Genomic DNA, 26,360 nt, shown 5'->3' on the forward strand with positions numbered 1-26,360 from the left:
TCGCAGCCAGTTTGTGATTACAGAAGAATATTTACATCAAAATATTGATAGTATAATGATTTAAATGTGATTTTTATAAAAATTATATAATTACTCACCAACCATGTTCAGTTATAGAAAAATAAAAACAGGCAAACTTTTAACAAGAAAGTGCTAATAAACAAGCTAAGAGAAGAGCTGAAATCTTTTGCTAGCTACATATAAACATATTTCTTCTACATCAAGTTTAATTTTTTGAATAGGCCACATCATTTCTAAATATTAAGGATGATTTTATAATAATCATGGACTATATTGTGATTTACCTCAGTATCATTTACTATATATTGCATTATTTTACATATTCTTTCATTAATAAAAATGACAAATAAATTAAGTCCTTCAATTTTGTTGTCAGGACCAAATGGCTGGAAAATGCTTCTGTCTTCAGTTCACTTACATTTCAATACACAAACTGCAATTGTTTTCAGGTTGTTAAGCAATGCCACATACAAATCTTCATTCAAGAAGTTTTCAATTGAAGGTCAGGGCAGCGGGCTGTATATTCCAGTAATGCTTTCAATTTGTATCCAATGTTATTCAGTAAACACATGGAACAGTAAGTACTACTATTCTTCTTACTGTGTGTGGAGCATTGTAATGCTCACAAAGAAACTTTCCTATTGGATCACATATGCAGAGTCACATTTATCAAATTGATAGATATCAGCTGTAAACAGTATAATCTGATGAATATTTTAATAAAAAAGTATCTTTCGCCATGAATAGTAATAAACAGGAACAAGCATTCCTACTTTTTGGTGTCTGAACTCATTTTACAATTATCTGAATTTGCGTGGCTTTTGCATGGTATATTCTCAGTGCCAGTTCCTTAATCGCTCGGTTACCTTTCAATGTTAATTTTCCATGATCCTTAAAAAACATGATTCTACAGCTTGCTTAAGATCAGAATAGGCTCCGCTCATTATCATTGATTTACATGAACCTTCTCTCGATTTATAATCGTGCCGAAAGTAAAAAGGAAGACAAAAAGCTACAGTTTCTAACATATGTGACTTTGAGTTACAATCCTGGAGTTTACGAATACAAGATAAAGCAATAGACTTTTACTGATAATTCGCTTTCAGTTTCCTACGTTGAATTTAAAGTTTGTAATTACCGCAGCTTCCCTCTCACCAAAAAACACACCGGCGAATTACAAAATAGCAATACACTCTAACAATTTACAACTGTCGCGCATTCTGGAGAACATTGCACCTTTAAAGACAGCGACAACGCTATCATGCTCGGTTCGCATTAGATGGACCCTTTCATGACAGAAAAGAGACTTGCACGCCGTTAGATCGAGTGAAAGACATACTTTCAAATGTCAACCCCCGGTTCATTCAGCCTGTTTGGGCTGACCAAGAGAAATTGTTGAGAATCTTCACACTATTCCTTTAAAGTGTTTGGTTCTAAGATGTTTGGTCGACTGCAACTACTGTCTAATTGTTAATCATGAATGTGAAATTATACCTTTTGTTCGACTGTCCGGGAATAATTAAACGTCAAAGCTATTTTAAACGGTTAAAGTCAAACGGCGCGCCAGAATCAAACAATGTGTACAACCCAACACCTGCAGGGAAACACAATTTTTACCTCAATGCTTGCACCCAAAAGCTGCCATTTGTCATGCAATTTAATATTTACTATATTAATACGATGTGGCGTGCTAGCTCGGGTAAATATATTGCCTTATAATGGGTCGCTTTGGAAGACTTCTCCAGCATAGAAATAAAAGCTTAAGTCTGGTAGAGCGAAATATCACGGTAGCTCTTCAATCCTCTCTGAACTCTCGGTATTTCGGTCCATCAATGTGGGGATAGGGTTTCTTGGTCTCTTCACTCCCCCCCTCTCTCCACGATGAAACTTGAACAGATTTGACGTCAAGAAACTCGGAAGAATCGCAGCTGTAATTGTTGTTAATAATTTGTGCGTGCCGTGCTGATCACAAAAGGAAGATAAAGTGTAGGAGACTGCGTTTCTTAGCAACCCATGTGTGCGCGCGAAATGGCAAAGTGATGACAGCTTTCATTCGAGTGGGTTTATTTCAGCACCTTGGATAGAGGCAGCGCCAGTCCAATTGTACCAGAGCGTTCGGAGATTCACTGCTTTATAGATAACTCGTGCAAAATGATCTTTCGATCCTTTCTTTTTTTCTATTTTGTTATTTCGCAGTCTCCAAATGCAAATAGGATAGCTACAATATAACCTCCAGTTCAATCCGCCAGTAACGCTTTGAACTTGCACTTCAATCAGATTTCTAATTGCTAATATATTTATCATGAACTAGCCGATGCAGTTTTTGTTTGAAGACAATCAATGCAGAAACAAGAAAAAGTGACTTTTCTAAACAAAAATGACCTTCAGGAAAAACTCCAAGCGTCCAATCTCTCGTCAATTTATGCCCAGAAATAACCATTCCTCAGAAAAAAATAAGTACAGTCAGTAAGTCCGGGTTTGGTTCATCCAACAATTGGGAGAGGGTATTTCAGAATATCACCAAGCGCACTTCCAGATCAAAAGCTTTAACTTTGAACGTCACTGTTTTAGAAATCTGCTTTGGTTGGATTTAATCTTGTATTTCTCAAAAAGCTTTGCATCCATTCGCTGAAACGAACCCACAATGACAGCCTCTTTAATATTGCTAAGCAAAAACATGGACTTCAAATTGTTGTACACATTTGTCCAACCGTTCCCCTCCCTAACCTTTGAACCATAAAGTTTATGCAATAAATATGTGTATGAAATATTAGAAATTACTACGATCGTTAACAGTTATATATTGACATGTGATTTCATTTCCAGAAAGATTTGAACTTACAGGGACGGCATCTAATGAATGGCATGGGACATTCAATGCTAGATTTCTGACATATAGCTCAGAAAGCAGGTGTCAGGTGCGTTACAAATGCGTCCCTTCGCCTTCGATGCAAATGCAAATTGAGGAAAGCAGGGAGCCCATGCACCCTCGATGAAGCAACCCTTTCCATAACTCCTCCACTTCACACTAGCTCCCCCCTCGGTTGTCCATACCCACCCATGGTTAAATAACTATGAGATATGTTTGATTTGAGTTGATCGATGGAGACAGATATCTCTGAAGCTTTCTGTGACAATGACGCGCGAAGAAGGCGCCAATACGTTATTTTTTTTTAAAAAAAAACATAAGTTAATGACTTCACTATTCCCCTTCCTCGCCCCGTCCTGATATAATAAACTCAACCTAAGCGATCACTAATCATGTCGAAATAAAGTACTATCTTCTCCGATTTCTTATATTCATCAACTGATCCGGTTGTTTCGCCACCCTCGCTAACAATTCCCCCCTCCCCCTAATAAAACAGCTCGCGGCTTTCAAAGGCTGGGACGGTTTCCCTTTGTTCCCGGATCGCACGCTTTCTAAGAATCAGTCCAGACTTCCTCACGCCACCTTCAACTGAAAAAAGAAAATACAGTAAAATACAACATACAATAACCAGCCAGGAATAGGCAGAATATCACACGTATTGCACTAGACTTTCAAACACGCTCCTAATCTAGAATGCATCTCAGCAGCATTCCCAATCGCAAATAATCGCTCAGAAATGAAATTATTGTTGTCAGAGCGGTTTTTTGCTCCTTCTTTATATTGTGTATTAAAGAGGGTAGGTATTTATTATTATATCAAGGAAGAAGCACAAAAAAATCGAACGTGCGCAAGCTGCCTTTTTATGGCTGGATTATTGGAAGGTACCACTATCTGGGGTTGTGGTGTAGCGGAATAGAGAGAGGCATCGAGAGGGAGGGTAGGCTGCTTCATCCACCCCGGGTCTGCGCCGACCTTGAGCCGCTCCAGTCTGTTTAAACGGCGGAGTCAATGTAAAGGAAAGTTGCCTGACGTCACGCAGTGTGGGAGAAAGATGGCCACGTTAACGAACGGCGTGCAGCAGGCAGCAGACAGCCTCAACAACAACATCCAGATCAGCACAGCCAACGGGCCTATGAACGGTCTCAGCCACAACCAGAACAGCACCATCCCCATGAAGGACCACGACGCCATCAAACTTTTCATCGGCCAGATCCCTCGCAACCTGGAGGAGAAGGACCTCAAGCCCCTCTTTGAGGAATTTGGCAAGATCTACGAGCTCACGGTGCTGAAGGACCGCTTCACCGGCATGCACAAGGGTCTGTATACACCATAGTCTTTACTGTATCTAGAGAACAAGTTAGGGGTTTTCCAAAGTCGGTGCAATCCGCGATTGCCTTTTGTGCTTCTGTAGTGATGTTAATGTTAGCTCTGTCCAGTTTCTGATGTGGTGCTGAAAGGATAGCCTTAGAGTCAGAGCCGGAATCGCAAGCCCGTTTTCTACTTTAAAAATAGCGTTTGCAAAGACGAGTGGTCTGCGATCTTAATGTTGAGAAAACCCAGAACCCACGGAGTGCCGAAGACTGGGATTCACTCTGCTTTCTCACTGTACACTTCGAACCCATTGAAATAACTTGTGATTTCAGAGCTCTAGGCGAACTCTGGTTCCGCCAGCTTCCCGTTTTTTATTTCTTCCTTCTCTCCGTTGCGTGTATGTGTTTAGATTTTATTTCTTGGCCGTAAAGACTCGGATGAGTTACTAATACTTAGGGACGGCGCTGCTGGCTAGAGTTCACAGTTCGCACCGACAGTTTCGACAAAAGACAACTTTTTAGTTGTAATGATTTGGCGGCAGGGCTGTGCGTGGGAGAGAGCTGGGGGGGGGGTGCAATTGCCTCGATTGAAACGAAATGAAGGAATTCATAAATGCCTTTAACACAAGCTTCTCTCTCTATCTATCTATCTCCCTCTCTCTCAACACATACACACACACTCATTCACTCTCTTGCTCTCTCTCTTACACACATACACATGCATTCACCCATACAGAGAGTGAGTGAGAGTAAGAGTGTGTGTGTGTGTGTGTGTATGTGTGTGTGTGTGAGAGAGAGAGAGGGAGAGAGAGAGAGAGAGAGAGAGAGAGAGAGAGAGAGAGAGAGAGAGAGAGAGAGAGAGAGAGAGAGAGAGGGGGAGGAAGGGAGGGAGATAATAACTTGCAGGATTTGTAGTCGAGATTTTTAAAAAAAAGGCGAAATGACCCCGCTGCTGCCGCCGGGCGATATGAGGGAAAGCACACACAAGGGTGTGCAGGTGCACAGTAAATCTGCGTGTTGGAAAGAGGCGGTGTGGTGGGGGCGGGGGGTGGTGGTAAAAGTAAGATATGAAAAGGGCCTTGGGTTATCTGTAATTTAAAATGCAATATTTATGAGCTCAACGTCCGCATTCACAGGCGCGGATAAGACTGCATGCTATTTTCAATAACATGGATTGAAATTTCAATGATATGAGTGATGTGATTCCAAACCTTTAAGCCTTCAGATAATAATTATTTACTGATCATATTAAGATTGGCGATTGCCATTTTCTCCCAATTTAAGAACACTCAAAAAGTACATAGCATCCAATTTTTGTTCGCGTCTGCTTGGAATCTGAGACTTTGATTTATTTTTGTACCGTGCTGCCATTTTTAAATAATAAATTATGTATGCACGCTCTGGTCTGGGGGGGGGGGGGGGAGAACCCTTTGTACATTTCTCTCCCTCCAGTGTGTCTACTCTGTGCGCCTGGTTTGGAAGCTGCGGAGTTCTAAGTTGCCGGGGGTGTGTTCTGCATCAACAGTGACAACTCCTGTGGGTTAACTTCCACCGCCAGCCCACATATGGCACTGTGCAGACACCACCGACTTCTGATAATATAAAGATAACTGTCGCAGCCTTAGCTGTTAATGACAAGGGGCAGCGGAGACCCCCACCCCCACCCCACCCCACCCCACACACGCACACACAGAACTGTACCCAGTTCACTCAAGTAGATATTACTTCAAATATAGACTTAAAAGAGTAAACACAACTAAAACTGTGTGCAATGTTGGAATTGGATTTTTTAGTACGTCAGCGTACATTTTGAACCATTACTAGAATGAGTTCTTGGAATTAAGAGCATTTTCTTGAATATAATTGTAATATCTACACAATGCCTAGTTTAAAGACTGTCCCCACAGGAGGGCATATATTTCCAAAACACATTGGCTGACATATTTAAATAAAATCTGTGTTTAAATTACAAGTCGAAAGTATAAAAATAATTTAGTTTGACGCAATTTGATCCTGGCAGTTTGTACTCAGAAAATTGGATTGTTGGAACAATACTCACTGAGATAATTTTGAAGGGAGAAGTGACGGTAACATTATATTGACGACTACTTTGTTATGTTCTCTTCCCTTTAATTAAATGATTAGGTTGTGCCTTCCTAACGTACTGTGCCAGGGAATCTGCACTGAAGGCCCAGAGTGCGTTGCATGAACAGAAGACATTACCTGGGGTAAGTTCAAAAGATGTTTTCAAGTTTTCTTACCTTGTTGATGGATCGGAACTATTACCTTCCCTGTGCAGTGTTAGGCGCATCACCTCGGGCGGCTGTTTAGATTTTTTTCGTAATAAAACTTTAAAATGAAAGTCATTCATCGTAGTATTAGAAGCAGTGTAAATTATTTATTTTAACTTGTCTGGGGATGTGAGCGCAGGGTCAAACTTTCAACCTGGTGCAGTTTTAAGAAAGAGAGCGAGAGAGAAAAAGAAGTGGCTTTATTGCTCAGAAGCGTTTTGGTGGTTGTGTTGCGGACTCGTACCTTGGCCTCTGTGTCAAAGGCAGTCTAACGACTGTGGTGTGTATTTAAGTACAGCGGGCAGATTGGTGGAGATACCTGACATCTTTTCAAAGGAGGGATACTCGCGTCCAGATGAGCAGCTTCAGACAATGAGCCATGTGGATGTCAACGGCGCTTGTTGTTTTCTTTGAAAGAGACGTGAGTGCTTCACTTTGACAGCCCCGGTCGGTTTCAGGATTTCGCTGAGGAAAAAGACTGTGGTGTGATTATGGACATTTTAAGATTGGATTTCAGAAGTCATTTATGCAATCAGCACTGATATCCTCTCTCATCGATTAATTTTGCTACTCGAAATACATATTTTATTACAAGCTGACAAATTCGAGCAAGCGTGTTACAAACTAGTACTGTTTGGGGCTGGAAGGCAAAACGGCCCATACATAGTTTGCAAGGATGAGCTGCGTTTGCTTATTACAATATTTCTCCCTCTGCCCCTGTACCCTCACCCCAACCCGCCATTATGGAGATAAGCGTAACCTCTGAATGTGTTTGAGCGCAGTCCGTACCACCTCACTAAAGCCTATGATTCCTTTATTCCATGTCATAGCCAGTCGCCTGTCACAAGGTGATCAATACACATATCGGTACGGATGGATGATGAGGTCTGGTGGTTGGTGCAGAATGATATGTATAAATTACAATGTGTAAAACTGTATTAGAGTTATTCCCACCAGAATAACAAGGGGAGAATAAAACAAAATAAAATTGGCATTGAAGTTCTTAGATTAATACTATCCGCGTGCCACCTCTGATCCAATCTGGGTTTTCACTACGATTGTTTTTATATATATATATATATATATATATATATATATTTACTCAGCATGGAGTCAGAGATTTATACTTGGTGCTGGGAGTGTGAATCGTTATACATTCAGTATGTAGCCACCTACTATCATGGGGCTGTGTGGCTTTTGTCAAGACTTATTATCATACAGAAGCCTTCAGCTTTCCCATGGCCTGCTTCATTCCTATTGTAGAGATGTATTTAAGTCAACAGCTGTCACCGCCTCGCAGAAGCCCCCCAAGTTAAAAAATAAAGAGACCCTCCTTCGTATTTAAACTCCTCTTCGGATGTAATAGTCTGTTATTCTCAAATCTTCACAAACATAATCACATTTGAAGGGGGAGGGGAAGGAGGCGTTCGGCCACCGGGCTCTTCACTGTTACATTGTTAAGCTATATTACTAGTTTACACAGTAATTGGTGGGCATTAGGCACACATAATTAAGACCCCAATGACCGATCTTTGAATGTGCATGCATGTGTGTAGAAAAACACTATACTGTCCTTTTGTGTACTTTCAGCTGTCATCTACTTTCACTAGCTCCCTAAAACACCAAAAATACAGGCTGGCAGTGGGATATTTTTGCTAAAGATTAACACTGGTACTTTGGACTGATCGGGATAGTGTATCTGTTGGTAGATTCCCTTCTGCCTAGTTGTTAACAAACTGCATTCAGAACCATTAGTGGTGTAACCTTATGGAGGTCAACAAATAACACCAAAAGGCAAAAATAGATCAAATGAAAGACAAGAAAAAAGCAGTTGTTAAACCAACCAATCAGGAACTGTAGATTTTTTAGACTTATAGTGAGATCATGAAATAAGAATGTGACAAAAAGAATGTGACTTCTAACTTAATTTCTGTAAATCAATTTCCTCACTATCCAGCATTGACTGGTTGTTTTTAAAGTTAGGAAATTAATTTGTTCAGTAAAAAAATATAGCAACAAAAGAAATGCTGTATCCTTAGACATGCACGTGAGATATTGTTTCTGTGGATTTGGTTTATAAACGATGCAGGATGCCAATGCTCATTGTAATGACTGCAACTTTTAGCTACTTATTTTGACCAGCATGATATCAAAATATGATACAAAATTTTTGAATCTTTTTTTAAGTACTTCGAATTTCTGTAAGAAATATTTTGAATGGATTTGCATTTAGACAATGCCTTTTTAAAACTTTTAATTATGTCAACACCATTTAATTTAAAAATATCATGGCATTTATATGCAATAAGATCTTTTCCTTATGTAAAGGGGCTGTAAAAGTCACTGTATTACAATAAGAGAGACAGAGCAAAAGGGATTGATGTCTGTCTGAACATTGTTGACCTGCTTGAGATGCAGAGGCATTGTGAAGAATCAGATTTTTTAAAGAAAAAATACAGCAAGAATATCCAATGGGAGGTGCAAGATGTGTGCAAGAAATGTGCGTGGGGATGATTACACATGTTGTTCCATCTGAGTCAGAGAGAACGAGCGAGCGAGCAAGCACTTACACTTCCTCATTATTGTCTATTGAATGGCTGAAGCTGAAAGTAATGAGATGGAGCTTAATAAGGAAATGCTTCCTTTCAGAGAATGAGAGTTGTGAGCCTGCTGTATCTGCCATGTCTCATTAACAGACTGCTGCAGAGCACATGGCCTTGCACAATAATGAGAGTTTTGGGGGTGGGGGTTGGAAGTGAGCATGCTGCACTCCAGAGATATCTCTTTTGTGTTGCCAAGCATTTAAGTTCATTCCCAAGCAGACACCTGGCAAAGATTTAAAAAAAGACAGAACAAAAAAGATGGATATTAGAAGACCAGGCAGTACAGCAGTGAAACATGTATCATGCTTGTTCTGAATTCTATGTTTTCAGCTTCTCACCCCTTGATGACAGTCACTGAGTCATCTATCAATTCTTTCAAGTTTTCTCATCATTGATTATAATATGAGATGGCATGGTTTTACATTGAGTGAAAAGTTCAGTCCAACCAAATAAAAAAACTAGCATGCTATCTTGCTTTCTTCAGTAAATGTTTCCACTAAAATATAATACAGGACATACTTCTTTCTGACAAGTTGGTAATGTTGGAAGAAGTAGGAGGAAAGGGAAATGATAGTGACCATAATTGTTGTAAGGATGGTCTAACCAAGGGCACCAAGCCCACTCCCGTCAGTGTAATATCAATACCCAGTATTGGAAAATTGTGCAACTAAGATATCTGAATCAAAGTGGAAACAGGGATTTATCTCTCAGTTTGGCTTCTTTGGAAAGTTTGTGATCCAATGGGATTAGCTTGCTCTGATTGAATCGTCTTTACAGTTCCAGCAAATACAAAGGCCAGCTTAATGTCTTAAAAGTATTGCAGGAAAGAAGGCTTATAGTAGCTTTATTTTTGGTGTCAAATGAATATCAGAGTAAAGTTAATCCATTAGCATATAAAATATTTCAATGTAACATACATATGTCTGAAACATGATATTTTGCATTTTCTGTATTCATTAATTCACATGGTGCAACTATCATTATAATAGGGGCATAAATATAAGAGAAAATAACAATGTTCAGGGTAATATTCCTACATATGATAAGTGATGACTTTGGGATTCAGGATAAGACAACATATCTTGATTATCATTTGTTTTGACACTGATTATATCCATCTGCCTGAGCCTCTATAATAAAGAAGTGAGGAATTACTAACACTGGATAAAACAAAATTTAAGTCATGGCACTAACAGCAAAAAATATGAAAATATGTTTTAAAATTAAATTTTAAACCATGTAACCATGTAAATGTAAGGAAGGAACATATAACTTAGTAACAAAAGTTAGACTATATAATGAAGAAAGAAGTTAAATGGATTTGAATGATCACACCGAAAATGGAATGAATGAGAAAATGGGTTTGTTTTGTCAATGTAACAAATGATATAAGTTTTTACTGAATGTGTGCCAAAGTAATAAGGATAATAGTTTATAACTATCTGCATGGACACATCCAAATGATTTTACACTTGGTATACTTCTTAACAGACGTTTTTATTTTACATCAGATCTTTAAAAAATAAATTGTTGTCTATGCATAGTCTGATGTAAATTTATCGAGAGACATCATATACTTTAATATCAGCCAATTTTTTGGAGAAATTTGCACTCATTGGACAACAAAGCTAAGAAAAATGCTATTTTTACAAATTTTCCATTAATTTTTCTTTTTTTCCTTCAGTTTATATGTAGTATACCCTGAATTTTAAAACAGAACAATCTTACTCTCTGATTGATTGTGTTTTATCACTGTTAATTCCATCCAAATGGAATATTTAATGATACAGGAGATTGCAGATGCTGTAATCTGGAGCAAATTGAGAAGAGACTCAGCTGGTCAAGCAGCATCTATGGAGGCAAAGGGATGGTTAACAATTTGGGACAAGATCTGGGACAATTTGGGAGTGAGTGTGCAGTCAGGGTGGAGAAGGTAGAGACAGGGTGTGTAAAGAGGTGCAAGAGGTGGATCAGTCAGGGGCAGGCAAATGACAGGTGGATCCAAGTGAGGAGGGTTGATTAGCAAGTAAGTCTAGGTGGGGGAAGGGCAAGAGGTAAAGTTTTGAGCAGTAACCAGAGGGTAATAGGTAGATATAGATAGGGAGAAAGATTAAACAAGGGGCAATTAAGTTAAGTGGTGGGGGGAGGGCAAAGGTAGGGACAGGGTCAGGAAGGGGTCAAGGGGAGCTGGAAGCAGGTTTAGTTGCTGGAAACTGAAAAATAAGAAGTGGGATATGGGAAGAGGAGAAGGAGATCTGATGAGTTATAACCATATAACAATCACAGCATGGAAACAGGCCATCTTGGCCCTCCTAGTCCGTGCCGAACCCTTAATCTCACCTAGTCCCACCTACCCGCACTCAGCCCATAACCCTCCACTCCTTTCCTGTCCATATACCTATCCAATTTTACCTTAAACGACACAACTGAACTGGCCTCTACTACTTCTACAGGAAGCTCATTCCACACAGCTATCACTCTTTGAGTAAAGAAATACCCCCTTGTGTTTCCCTTAAACTTCTGCCCCCTAACTCTCAAATCATGTCCTCTAGTTTGAATCTCCCCTACTCTCAATGGAAACAGCCTGTTCACGTCAACTCTATCTATCCCTCTCAAAAGGGATATGGATGTGTGTGGATGACAAGCATGTGGGAAAGGAAAACAAAAATAGGCAATCGAGGTGTGAAGGCTGGGCTTAGGAGTATATGGGTGTATCAGATGGGGGGAGAAAGGAGGTTGCACAGGTTATCTGAAATTGAAAAATGTATTGTGCACTCATGCAAAACTCATCAATTGCCTTTCACTACAAGCTCCAACCTTGTCCTCAAATTTTCTTAGTTAATTTCTAACACCACTCACGCTTTATGGAATCTTTTTGCTTCCATCTCTGAGTCAAACTATCCTTTGACATTTACTACCAACACACTGTCTCCCACAGTTAGCTTGACTACACCTCCTCCCACCCATTGTTTCTGCTTTCCTCATGAACCACTCCATAGTTGACTCTCTGGATTGCTCAAAATTAGTGTAAAATTTATTCTCAAAATATGAACATGTTAACATTACCACATGGAGATTCATTTTCTTGCAGTTATTTACAGGAAAATAAAGAAATACAAAATAATTTATTTTTAAAAACTATACATAACCAAAGAATGACAAGCTACCAATGCGCAAATCCTACTGACCCATCTCTCCCTGTCCCCTCGCACTCTCCCCCACAGCTACCATCTAAGGACATAATCAACCCTTCCGGAAGACCCTTCCAACCCTTCACTCACAATTCTTCAGCTTAGTATACCACACTCAGTGCTCTCAATGTGGGTTCCTGTTAACCAGTGAGATCTGTTGCAGACCTGGTAACCATTTTGTGGAACGCCAATCCTCTGTCTGCATTAGCCATCTTGAGCACTCAGTTCCTAGCCATTTCAGCTCCCCTTCTCATTCCCACACCATCCCGTCTGCTCTCAGTCCTCTTCACTTCCAGAATGAAACCAAACACAAAGCAGGTGAACAATTCCTCATATTCCGCCAGGACAGTCTACAATCCAAGTGATTGAACGTCATATTTTCCATTGTCAGGCAAAAGCAAACGTTGTGCTCTTATCTCACTCCTTCTGAGCCAACTATTTTCCAACACCAATCTCACTCACCACCCCTCCCCCATCTGCCTATGACTCCTATACTCTTCCCAACTGATTCAATCTGTCCATTATCCCTCTGTAATTTAATCCCACTTATGATTTTCTTTACCTATCAAATTCCAGCATCTACAGCATCCACCTATCACTTTCCAGCCACTGTCTACCTCCAGCCTCCAACATGGCTTCATCTGCCTCTTTTATTTTCTTTCACATTTTGTCTACATCACCCACTGGTCAATATTCCCACCTGCACCCTTCCTGCTCCACCACCCAGCTCCATCTACCCATCACCCCCTCCTCACCATCTACCAGTCCCTGTCTCACACACACCTCTCACTTCTTTACACTGGTTATTTCTCCTTTCCACTCTTAGTCCTGAAGTAGGATCTTTATCCAAAATGTCAGCTATCTCTTTGCCTCCCTGGATGCTACTTGACCCACTGAGTTCTTCCAGCAATTTGCTCCAGATTACAGAATCTACAGTCTCTTCTATCTTTGACATTAAATATTCTACATAATCAGAATTTACAGTCAAGCAACATATAGTAGAACAGACGAAACACAATTAATCAAGCAATCTTGTGGATACTTCATTAAATAATTTTAAAATTCAGGGGATGTCAACCTGAAAAGTCAACTATCCTTTTAGATATCCAGTTGCTACCTGACCTGCTGTTTTCCTCCGGAAGTTTGTGTTTTTTTGTTTTCTCTGGAATACTTCATAAGTCCAGATTTATCCACAGAATGGTAACTTTCTATGTTTGCTGTCTGAAAGTTTCTTCCCTCATTCTGAACATCACTTCATTATGAATACTGATATTTCTTGGAAATGTAAGTTAACTAATGGTACTCATTGAATTAGTTCACTAAGTTCCCTCTCCAGGTTTTTTTTCTCTATTATCATACCATTCACAAAATATTTTTTCTCTAGTTTTTTTTTCCTATTGGAGTAAATGATTCCAAATCTCCCAAATTACCACCTCTTCTCCTTCTCCTGTCATACTCACATTTTAGTTTCTCATTGTATCATACACAAATGCATTTTCATTTCAATTTATCTTTATATCTTCACCTTAATAGGTAAGTAGTTGAGAGTCCAGGACTGTGCTTGACGTTTCCCTCTCAGAACAGATACCATCTATCTGGCCATTCCTTGAGCACATTCAGTTTCCATTCCTTGAGCTGATCCAAGTCGGCACTAATAAGTTGCATACCATTCCATGAGCCATTATTTTAATTTTCTTAATGATTTAATTACTAGATTTATTCACAATATCTCATACTGCAACTAATATAATCAATATGATAAGGTTTCATACATTTACTTCTGATGGCATTCCAAATAATTCACCTAATTGATCTCTCAGTGTGACCTGACTGATCAGCCCTCATAGGATTTGTCAAATTGTGTTCAGTTCTGGTCGTCTCTTTATAGGAATGATATGGAAGCTTTAGAAAGGGTGCAGACAAGATTTACCAGGCTGCTACCTGGATTATGAAACTAGATGGAGTAAGCTAAGGCTTTTCCATTTGGAGCAAAGGAGGATGAGAGAGACTTGTTAGAGTGTACAAGCTGATAAGAGGCATAGATAAAGTGGATTGCCAGACACTATTTCCCATTGCGGAAAGGGCTAATACAAGTGAACATAATCTTAAGGTGATTGGATGAAAATATAGGCATGATGAGAAATGTATGTTCTTTAGACAGAGACTGGTAAGTGCATGGAACATCCAGCCAGTGGTGGTGATAGAGGCAGAGACATTAGGGCCATTTAAGAAACTCTTGGCAAGACACATAGATGATAGGAAAATGGAGGTCTATGTAGGAGGGAAGTGTTAGATTGATTTTAGAATAGGCTAAAATGTCAGCACAACATCATGAGTGAAGGGTCTGTAATGTGCTGTAGTGTTCTATCTTCTAAATAGCACTTCCATACACTTTGCCTGACGTGTCAGGTAAATCGTTGACATTCCGTACGATATATCTTTCTAAATGCCACTTACAGAATCTGTATGAGTAACCTCGTTACATGAACAATCTGATGACTTTCAAAAAACCTAACTAGTAACTTATCAAAGCAACAACTATAATAAGCCAGTTTTGAACCACAATGTTTTCTGTAGCAGGTCTCTTACCCAAAAGATTGTTCCTCCTAGTGTAACAGGTCCCTGAAACATTAACAGAATATGGTATGAGAAATAAGTTAGTAAACACTTTGGTAATAATAGACACGTAGCTTCCCAGGATCCTGGCAGCCTAATGTCACTTCAGTGTAATATGAGCTGCGGTTTTACAAGCAACTCTGCTGACTATATCCTTGGAAGCTCTTTTATAAATATGTAATTATTGTATCCTTGTATGTGGGAGTAGCTTGTTTTTAAGATTGTTAGATCTAACTCCATTGATCTGCAGCAACCTGTAAAAATCCATGCTGGTCTTCCTTTAGCTGGAATAATGCTGAACCTAGCAAAAATAACAGAGGACTGGAATATTACAGTGAAGGGACGACATCGCTTACATCTTCAGTTGATGTAAATTGTGAGCAGATAAACATAAATATGTTAAAACTAAAGCATTGCTTTAGAATTCCATGAGCATTATTGTCATGCATGAGAGAAGATTTCCAGTGTTTAACCAGTGAAAGCTTAGGATCAGAGTAGGTACCACATTTAGCATTGATACGTACTGACGCGGAATATTGAAAAGAAAGGTTGAAATAATATATTCTTAACACTGTCTTGTAATACCAGAGAGTTGACTCTATTCTGAACTTTGGGCATAGAAACTATTAAACATGATTATGTCTTCACATACTCCTCAGAATCATGTTCCTATCTTCTCCACTTATTCCTTGATCTCCTTGGCACTAACAAATATATCCACCTCCACATTGTATCGACGAATGACTTGATTTCCACTTCCTTTTGTATTGGACAATTCCACAGTTTGAACACTACCTAGGTGAAGAAATTTAATCTTAAGCAGCATACCCTTCACCATATCAAGCCAGGATGCTGCCTGGATTAGAAAGCATCTTAAGAGGGTAGGCTGAGCAAGCTAGAGCTTTTCTCTTTGTAGAGAAGAAGAGATAAAATAGATGGCTAGAGACTTTTTATCATGGTGGAAATAGATGATACAAGTGGCATAACATTAAGGTGTTTGGAGGAAAGTACAGGGGGTTGTCAGGGTGGTAGGTGCTAGGGTAGTGGCGGAGGTAGATACATCAAGGACATCTAGGAGACTCTTAGATAGGCACAAGGATAAAAGAAAAATGCAAGAGTATATGGAAGAGGATGTTGAGTCTGATCAAGGGGTAAGTTAAAGCATCGGCAAAACTTTGTGGGCCGAAGAGATTGAACTATGCTGTATTGTTCTATGCTCTAAGCCCTTTCCAGACAGAATCTTTCAGATCAAGGATCAACTTTTTTCGACATGTACATTTACATGTGTTGGGAATTTGCTGCAGCGTGTTTCGTACCATGAAACAGAAGGAACAACAACTTTCTACAATTACACGAATAAAGGATTATATAAGAAATAAACTTAAGAGGTTACGGTGCGGAAGTGGAAGTAAATGTCCATTAATACAGAAACATCAGCTCGTTTTCACAATATAAGCAGCATTGTAAATAGTCTAGTGTGTTTATAGTGCAGTGACTGAGATAGAATGTAGATAGATAGATTGGCTTTTTTTACCAAGCTATCAAATAAGCAAGGAGAAGAAAAATACATGGGACATTACATTTTAAGAAGGGACCATTCAGAGCAATTATCTTTGAAGTTACTTTGGAACTGTAACTTTCATCGTCACTGCTGCTTCTTAATCTTGAAGTGCTTAGCTGGCTTCTTCAATTTGCCATGTGGCTTCTCAGCAGCTGACAGGAAAAGTGGTTATTTTGAAACATGGTGGCACCACTTCAATGTGATAATAAGGTCACCCAAAAAGAAGAAAGGGTTTTCCTTAAATAGTAATTCTCCATTGTCTAGATTTCCAACACTCCTTTATATACTAAATGCAAATAAACCCCTGGAGTACAGGATGTGCTTTGCAGCTTTCAAAATATTTTTAGCCACTGCATGTGTAGAAAATGCTGAGTAAATTTTTAATGAGGAACAGGACCAAGTAACACTGAAAGAACTGTCTGGAGTTTCCCAGCAGGGCTGCTTCTCACATAGCTCTCTATTTTTTCCTCTAAAGATTGTTTTTAAAAAGTGCTCTGCTCTTGAAAGAGTTAAATTTGCACAGCTGTACTGGAGGTAACACTGGAATGAAGGGAAGAGAGAAATGACTGAAAAGGATAGATACAAATAATGGATCCTGTTTCATGTAAACATACACAGTAGCAGGTGCAGGGAATATGAACTGCTGTGTCAGAGAAACAAATTGTGACTTGTCAGTAATGACATACTCCATCTTCTGTGAGTGTAGGCAATGCCACCTGTTACATAAGGTTGCTTGCACAGTCCGTTATTTCCAAGCAGGAGAGCATTGGATTGTCAAGCCCATAGAGTAAGGTGCCTAGAATCAAAGCCTTCGGCATTCATTTCTGCCTAAGCTGTCACCGGAACAGTAGTTTTGGCTGGGGCTCCGCCTGTCACAGGAAACAATGCATACGCCCTGACCTCCGGGACACAGATTTGTGATTCCAATTACTGACATGGATCAAATGGCCCAAATGTGCTGTTCAAAGAATTCTTCGTGGTTCGATGAAATTGTGCAGATGTAACTATAAGACTTTTTAGGTGTGAGTAAAAGGACTACTCCACTTCCCCATCTCAGCAATGAAGGGAAAGATAGCTGCAGTTGGGGGAGAGTTCCAATTTAAAGAAAATCTTGATGTTAAATTTTACGGTTAGGATCAAGGAGAGGAAACACAGCCACCCTGTCGGGGAAACATAAGACTTTAATTAAACTTTAAATTTTATCCTCTGATCTGAGAATATGAATGATTGCAAAATCTTAGTGCATTGGTGAAGGGAAGCTGTTTAAACAAAGGTTTAAAAAAATGTCACTTTTCCTGGTGAGAGACATGGACTATAATTAATGACTTAAATAGCATAACCTTTGACCTAAAGTCTCATGGATAAAAGGTACATAGAGATGAATGAGATTACTAGTGTAACTCAGCAGGGGCCTTGTGTTCATGGACTTGTTTAAAATAAGAATGTGGAGCCTTGGTGGTTTTCTAGTGCAAGTGTGTTTTTTGTTCTTCTGCACTGAGAAGAATAAGGTACTAATGTAATGCAAATTCTATAAAAATTTTTGCAATAGTCTTCTTAAATGAATGTTGTTATTAACAGAGTACCAGGAAAGCAGAGTGCACTGAAGTATAACATTACACTCTAGATTAGACTCTTAAAAAGAGTCTCTGTTCTAATACCATCTTTAAACCTAATATGTACTTTCTGTAATCAAATCTGCGAGCAGCAATTCCAGTTATAATATGTTCATTTTATTTGCCACTGTGTGTGTGTGTGTGTGTGTGTGTGTGTGTGTGTGTGTGTGTGTGTGTGTGTGTGTGTGTGTGTGTGTGTGTGCGTGCATACGCACGCACACACATATACAAATCCTGGTATCTGCTGCATGATGAGTTTTACAAGGAAACACTTTTAAAATAGATGTATTATTGTTGTTAGCATTAACACAATATTTTACATTTTAATTGCCAAAAAGTAAATCAGAAAAGGGCAGATGCTGGAAGTCTGAATTAAAGACACAGAATACTAGAAACTATCTGCAATAGAGGAGCATTTATTAAAAAATGACCAGTCTTACCACTTCAGATTGAAGACCATTGTCTTTTATTAAATCTGCCTCGATCTCTATAGATGCTGCCCAGCCTTCTTAATGCTATTGTTTACAGTGCTTTAAAAAACAAATAATAAGACCTCAAGATGTACAGTAGGAGCAGAATTAGGCCATTTGGCCTATCAAGTCTGTTCCACCATTTCATCATGGCTGATCTATTTCCTCTCTCAGCCCCAGTCTTCTGTCTTCTCCCCATATCCCTTCATGCCCTGGTTAGTCAAGAATCTATCAACTTCTGCCTTAAATTTATCCAATGACATGGCCTCCACAGTTGTCTGTGGCAACAATTCCAGAAATTTACCACTCTCTGGCTAAAGAATTTCTTCCTCATTGTGAATATTTTTTTTATGTCCATTTAAATGGACATCCCTCTATTCTGAGGCTGTGTCCCCTGGTCTTAGACTTTCCTCCCACAGGAAACATCCTCTCCACGTCCACTCTGTCAAGGCCTTTCAACATTCAATAGGTTTCAGTGAAATTCCCCCGCCACCATTCTCCTGAATTACAGTGAGTACTGGTCTAGAGCCATCAAACACTCCTCCTATGTTCAATCCCGCGATCATTTTCATGAACCTCCTTTGAAGCCTCCCCAATGTCAGCATATCCTTTCTTAAATAAGGGACCAGAATATTCCAAATGAGGCCTCACCAGTGCCTTATACAGCCTCAGCATTATATTCATGCTTTTATATTCTAGAAATGAATGCTAACATTTTATTTGCCTTCCTCAACACCGACTCAACCTGCAAATTAACCTTTAGGCAATCCTGCATAAGTCCCATTGCACTTCAGATTTTTGAATTTTCTCTCTACTTAGAAAATATTCCACGGTTTTACTTCTTCGACCAAAGTGCATGACCAATCCCTTCCTAACATTGTATTCCATCTGTCACTTCTTCGAATGTGTCCTTCTGTAGCCTTTCTGCTTCTTCAAACCCACCTATCTTCATAATACTATTGTTTACATGATCAAAGGATAACTTATTGTTCTTTATAAAACAAATAATGTTTATTCTGCTGTGAATCTAGTTATCTCTAATTTTAGAGCCAAGCCCATTTGGTTAATTGTAAGCATTTGAATTCCATGTATTTAGAATTGCCTTTCTCTCGTCACATGGTGTCCTATAGTCCTGCTCTCTGTTGTATGAAAACTACAGCAAAGAGAACAATTATTCATTCTGCTCTGGGCAATGCTTTACAGAGCTAGCAAGCACCGATTGGGATGCAATTCCTGCTGCTGTCTGCAAAGAGCTTGTACTTTCTTCCCATGACTGTGTGGGTTTGTTCCAGGTGCGGGACAATCCGAATACAGTACTTACGGTTTGATTTATTAGTGGTGGGGCTGCCATGTTGGTACCGGAGGCATAGCGACACGTGTCAGCTGCCCTTAGCACAATCCACAGTTTGTGCTGGTCTTTGACGCAAATGACACATTTCACTGTAATGTTCAAGAAACAAGTATGTTCTATGATATACAAAGGGTAGAGAATTATTGAAATAATTACCATATGCATAAAATACCTATGATGCTGAGATACATCCTACGATGCGCTTGGACGCATCATCAGTGACGTTACCTGGGTCATCAGGTGTTTCAGGTCTTTCAGTATCAGACACCCTCACCAGGGTTGATCAGCCCTGACTTGTGACCCAGCAGCGTTGGTCCATGGGTCACACCTCTTGATCCATAGCCATCAGGATCAACAACCTTCGTAACTGGTTCTAGGCTTGTGAACACTATGCACAATTCTCAAGTATAGGACCCATTTAAAATATTTATTTGTTAGAAATTACCATTTCAAACTATGATAGGATTTTGTTCACTTTTTTTATGCATTTCTATCACTAAGGTGATAGCTGGTGATAGTTTTTTAGAAGTCATTGTCTCCGGCATGAATCACTGGTAAATGTATGGAATAGAAAATAGTTTAAGTACAGGGACATGTAGGCCAATTGTTGTGTTGTTACTACCAGTAAATCAAGATCTACCAGCCTTCAGAACACCAATGGTAATACCCATTTTCCTGGTGAACTGCATATCACCTGTGAAGCCCACTTAGTCAGAATTGTTTAACTCATTTCCAGTATACAAGTGTGAAAAAGAACAAAATCATTGTTATTTTCTTAAAATAATTACCGATCCAATGTACCACAGTAAAAACATGATACAGAACATAATAATATAAAAAACACAATTATTATAAATACATAATATAACTTATTTACATTGATTGTATGTACATAAAGTGACACAAGGTACAGGAGTGTCTGTATATAAGGTGATTCTGACCAAGAAATTATAATGTCGTGGTTGTGGGGTGGTTTAATGGGTGGTGGTGTTGAACAGCCTTACTGCTTTGGGAAATTAACTGTTTTTGTGTCTGGTCATCCTAATGTAGATGTTACATTGGGAGTGGGTCAAACAGATGGTCAGCAAGGTTGGTGGGATCTTTCATTGATATTGCTGGCCTTTTTCTGGCACCTTGCTGTGTATCTGTCCTTGATGCCAGGTAGGCTGGTGCTGGTGATGCATTGGGCAGCTTTGACTACCCATTGTAGAGCCTTCCTGTCTACTACAGTGCAGTTTATGTCTCATGCAGTGATACAGTGTGCTAGGATGCTCTGTACTTCACATCTGCAGAAGGTCACTAGAAAGGATATACATAGTCCAGCCTCCTAAGAAAGTAGAGGCAACATAGGTCTTTGTTCTACTGTGAATGCCTGCAAGAAAATGAATCCCAGGGGAGCATCTGGTGACATATATGTACTTTGATAAATTTACTTTGAAGTAAATATGATCAAAGGCAATGTCAAAATAAATTTATTATCAAAATACTTATGTGTTACTATATACTACTTCGAGATTATTCTTTTCTTGCAGGCATCTACTGGAAAGCAAAGATATACAATAGAATTTATTTTTTAAAACTATACATAAAAAAGACTCACAAGCAACTATCTGTAAAAAAAAAGACAAAATGTGCAAATAAAAAATTAATAAATGACACTGAGAACATGAGTCCTTGAAAGTGCATCTGTAGGTGTAGAGTTTATATTTGAATTACTTTAACTGAAAGAGAACTTTATAAAGAGAATTGAAGTACATTATACTGAGGTAAATGACCATACCCACTCTCAGGACTCAGAGTTGATTTAGGAGCAACTTCCCAATAAGAATGCATTTTCAGTAGGCTGCTCGCCTCCAAGCAAGAATACACTTTACAACTCTCTTGTGCTATTGGATATTCGTTGAGTCTAATATATTTTTTTACCACTGGCACCATTCCCATGTTTTCTGGGTTTTGCAATCACTATGTGTTGTGCAAAAGGCCATCATTTGATATTCATTAATTCATACTGAAGTACACAGCAGTGCTTGCCCACATGCAAATTATATGATAATGTGACTCTTGGCATACATTAGTGTCTCAGGCCTAATCTTCCCATTTGAACCAGAGAAGATCAAGGGGTTCTACAACTGTTTCATGAGGCCGGTCTGCCTTTTTAATATTATGCCACTATTATTCAAAAAACAAACTTATCTAGTGGTCGAATAATCTAAGTAATGAGCTGTATGGATGTGTGGTTTGATTCTGCCTCTGTTGCATGAGTTAATCAGTTCAACAGTATAGATATGACATTCACCCTGGTTTTCCCAGGATCCAGGCCAAAAATAGGAACCAATGTTTGATTGCAACTGCTGCCTTCCAAACAAAACTTACATTTGGAAAAATCAATACATTCACTGTATTTCTGAAATATACGAGATCCAGCAGATGCTGGAAAACACACAAACTGCTGGAGGAACTCAGCAGGTCAGGCAGCATCTATGGAGAAGAATAAACAGTTGACACTTCGGGCCGAGACCCTTCATTAGGACTGGAAATAAAGGGGGAAGACAGAATAAGAAGGTAGGGAAGTGGAAAGAATACAAGCTGACAGGTGATGAGTGAGACCGCCAAAGAAGGAAGGTAGGTGAAGAGGGGGAGTCGATAAGGTGAGATGCTGGGAGGTGATAGGTGGAAAAGGTAAAGGGTTAAAAAAAGAAATTTGATGGAAGAAGAGAGTGGATTATGGGAGAAAGGAAAGGAAGAGGACACTAGAGTGAGGTGATAAGCAGGTGAGGTATTTCTTAGAGATGTCAAGCTGTGTTTAACCCTTTACTATAGTCCCTCTCCATTTTTTTTCTTACCCTGCACTAATTTAGATTATTGGTGACAATGTAAGTTGATATGTTCCTTGAAATATTGCAATCATATTGAAATATTAGTTCAGACTGAACACAGGTTTTAGGTAAACTATCATCAGGGAGCCTCGCTAGTCAGATCATATTCTCCTCTTGCTGCTGTCATCAGAAAGAAGATACAGGAGCCTCACGTCTTACACCACCGGGTTCAGGAACAGTTTTTACCCCTCAACCATCAGGTTCTCGAACCAAAGGGGATAACTTCACTTAATTTCTCTTGCCCCATTTTTGAAATGCTTCCACAATGAGTGGACTCACTTTCAAAGACTCTTCATCTCATGCTCTTGATACTTATTGATTATTTATTTATTATTATTTCTTTACTTCTGTATTTGCATAGCAGTTTGTGTCTTTTGCACACTGGTTGAATGCCCAAGGTGGTGGCCTTTCATTGATTCTATTATGATTATTATTCTATTATGGATTTAATGAGTATGCTCAAAAGAAAATGAATCTCAACATTGTACATGGTGGCATGTATGTACTTTAATAATAAATTTACTTTAAGATTTGCACTTTGCTAGGTGAGTTGGCCAATTTAGTTTGTTTGTTGGTGGAGGCTATTGGAATGACCTTTGTTGGCGGAGTTTATTGGAATAACCATTTGAGTTCCATTGGAGGGAAGCATACTCCAGTTAAGTGAAATTTGTTGAATTTAAGTCTCAAAAAGTACAGTATTACCCTCTTCATAAATGGAACATAAATTTGACTACAATAATACACAAAAACATTTGGTACATGGATATTTTAGCTGAAATAATACATGATGCAAAAGAAGCAAAATTACATTTATGGATTGAAATTTTCTCTGTGATTCAATCTGTACAAAACTTAGCTTCTAACACTAACATCTTTCCTTAGTTCGATGTAAGAGAAGAAAATAAAATAACCCTCTCCACAGTGACCTCCCTTTCAGTATATTCAATTATAATTAAGATGATGCTTGCCTTTAATTAAAAGCAGAGCATGTTCAAACATATTAAAGAAATGACTACGATGAATGCAGTGAGGGCAATGAAATCAGTGGTAGCATTAAAATAGGACTTTTCAGGAAGCACATTAACAACATAAAGATTTTTGTGAGTTCACTGATAATGGAAGCATCTTTGATTATTTTTCTTCGCTTAGAAAATTGCAGTTTGATTCAGGATATGAATTTGGAGACTGCAGCTCAGAGTTGTAAAATAAGATGAACCTTCAAAAACTAATTTCAGTCTTTTTTTATGAAAAACATTTTCCCAATGCTGTTATATTAACGGTAGATGCAAAAAATGGGCACAGCTATCATCTCAGAGAGATTTTTTTTTTAAATGGTCTTGTGCTTTTCCTGCCATATAGTAAGATAGTTTTAGATAGGAAGATGCAATGCTCTCCATGGGGATACTAAATTTGATGACAAAAAATTCAAGGAATTAAATTGTTCTATAAACAATTATTCACTATAGCCAAAATATACAGTATTTATTCCCTTTGGGCTGTTGATTTCAGCAGAGTCTGATGAAGGTGACACATAAAAGTACAAGTACTTCATGGTGTATTTTCAAAGTACTCAATATGTGTGCTTTCTTAAAACACTTTATAAAATCATTATTTTTCAGAATTCATAGTTTGTCAGTTTTAGCTCCTTTGACTTCATAAGTTTCAAAGAAAGTCAGCACTCTAATTTTATACATTTCCTTAGGGCAACGCAGTTAAACCCACACTCAACGTCTTAAGAACAGCTTTTACTCCTCTGCCATCAGATTTCTGAATGGTCCATAAACCCATGAACACAACTTCATTATTTGTCTTTTTCACACATTTTTATATTCTGTATCATAGTAATTTTTATGCCTTGCACTATAATGCTGCTTCAAAACAACAGATTTCATAACGTATACCAATGACAATAAAGATGCTTCTGCTTCTGATTCTGATACAGAGACTAGTCTTAGTGCAAAACCATCCATGGATCAAATTTCATAAGGGCACACAAATATAGGAGTGGGTGTAGGCCACTTGGCCCTTCATGCTAGCCCCTCTCTTCAGGCTGATCTGTTCCAGATTTTATCTCTTCTCCTATATTCTCTAGGCTCCTCAATTCTCTGATTCTGCTTTCTCAAAAACAACCCTCACTCTTCTAGTCTCTACAGCCCTCTATGGTAGAAAATTCTAGCTCGTCTTTACATTCTTTGATCTGTGTTTAGTTTGCATGTTCTCCCTATAACCGTGAATGTTTCAACTGGAACTAGAATTGGTTTGTCACATGTTTGCTGGGTGCTGCCTTTTCCACTCATAAACCTAAAGTTTGTTGATTGGTTGGTTTTTTAGCCACTGTGTATTGTCTCTAGACAGCATAACCAGGGGAGACAGCTGATGTGGATTTGGGAATTAAAACAGGATCAGTATAGATGGTTGTTTGATAACATTATAGTTCCATGATTTCAGAAATTCTTTAGGAATTTTTTTTAATGGTTACAACAACCCTATTACATATATTTTAATCACATTGAGTGTAGTTAATGTGAGACACAATTGATAGCAGAATGCATCAATAGATTCAAGCTGGCCAGAAGTTTTTTATATCTTTTTCAGGACCTGGGGCCCACAGAAGCGAAAATGCAGTTCTTTGGGCTTCAGGCACACTGGAAATAAGTATTCTTTACCAATGAGTTGCAAATAGCAGGGTTGCATGTTTGGTAATGAATACATAATGAAAAGCCCTGATGTTAACAAAATGTTGCATGAACAAAGGAGAATAACTTGACTCTCACTTGCAGTATTATATGTTAAGGAATGGTTATTACCCCTCAACTATCAGTCTCTTGCATCAAAGGGGATAACTTCACTTGCCCTATTATTGAAATGTTCCCACAACCAATGTACTCACTTTCAAGGAATTTTCATCTCATGTTCTCAATATCTATTGCTTATTTCTTTATTATTATTATTATTATTATTATTATTATTATTATTATTATTATTATTATTATTATTATTATTATTATTATTATTATTATTATTATTATTATTATTATTATTATTATTATTAATCCTTTCTGTATTTGCACAGTTTCTTGTCTTCCGCACTCTGGACAATCTTTCATTTATACTGTTATGCTTAATATTCTATAGATTTATTGAGTATGCCCGCAAGAAAAGAAATCTTAGGGTTGTTTATGGTAGCATGTATGTACCTTGATAGTAAATTACTTTGAACTTTAATTCATTACATCTCACCCTACCAGAGGCATTCCCTTTCTTCTACCCATTCTTCCCCACTTATTTGTTGTTCCTTTTTTCCCAGTTCTGTCTAAGAGTTTCAGTCTTGAACCCTTAGCTATTTCTCTCTCCAGCTTGACTTAGTAACTCTTTCCTTCATTTTCTGTCTCTTTCTTTTGTTACTGATTTCCAAAATCTGCAGTTTTTAATTCAATTTTTTTTTTACATATGAATCTTGAGACAGATTTCTAGTGGGTTACTGAATGTAGGCAATATAGAACATTGAACATTACAGCACAGTACGGGCCCTTCAGCCCATGATGTTGTGTCGAACCTCTAACCTCTAACCTTTTTTTCTTAAATAGC

General features: G+C 38.5%; 1 protein-coding gene across 38 annotated transcripts in view; it reads left to right on the top strand.

Moving 5' to 3' along the window:
* Positions 1-4,010: 4,010 nt before the first annotated feature.
* The window catches only part of celf4 (CUGBP, Elav-like family member 4), a 1,224,602-nt gene continuing 1,202,252 nt past the window's right edge, over positions 4,011-26,360 (top strand). For 36 of the 38 annotated variants that reach the window (XM_059988596.1, XM_059988611.1, XM_059988577.1 and 33 more), the window contains exons 1-2: positions 4,023-4,206; positions 6,346-6,428. In XM_059988596.1, the coding sequence (XP_059844579.1) occupies positions 4,023-4,206; positions 6,346-6,428 (267 nt within the window). Of the gene's footprint in view, positions 4,207-6,345; positions 6,429-26,360 lie in introns of all 38 variants that reach the window. The other 2 variants (XM_059988614.1, XM_059988580.1) reach the window with 2 other exon arrangements.

The sequence above is a fragment of the Hypanus sabinus genome, chromosome 14 (assembly GCF_030144855.1).
Source record: "Hypanus sabinus isolate sHypSab1 chromosome 14, sHypSab1.hap1, whole genome shotgun sequence".
Classification (NCBI taxonomy): Eukaryota; Metazoa; Chordata; class Chondrichthyes; order Myliobatiformes; family Dasyatidae; genus Hypanus; species Hypanus sabinus.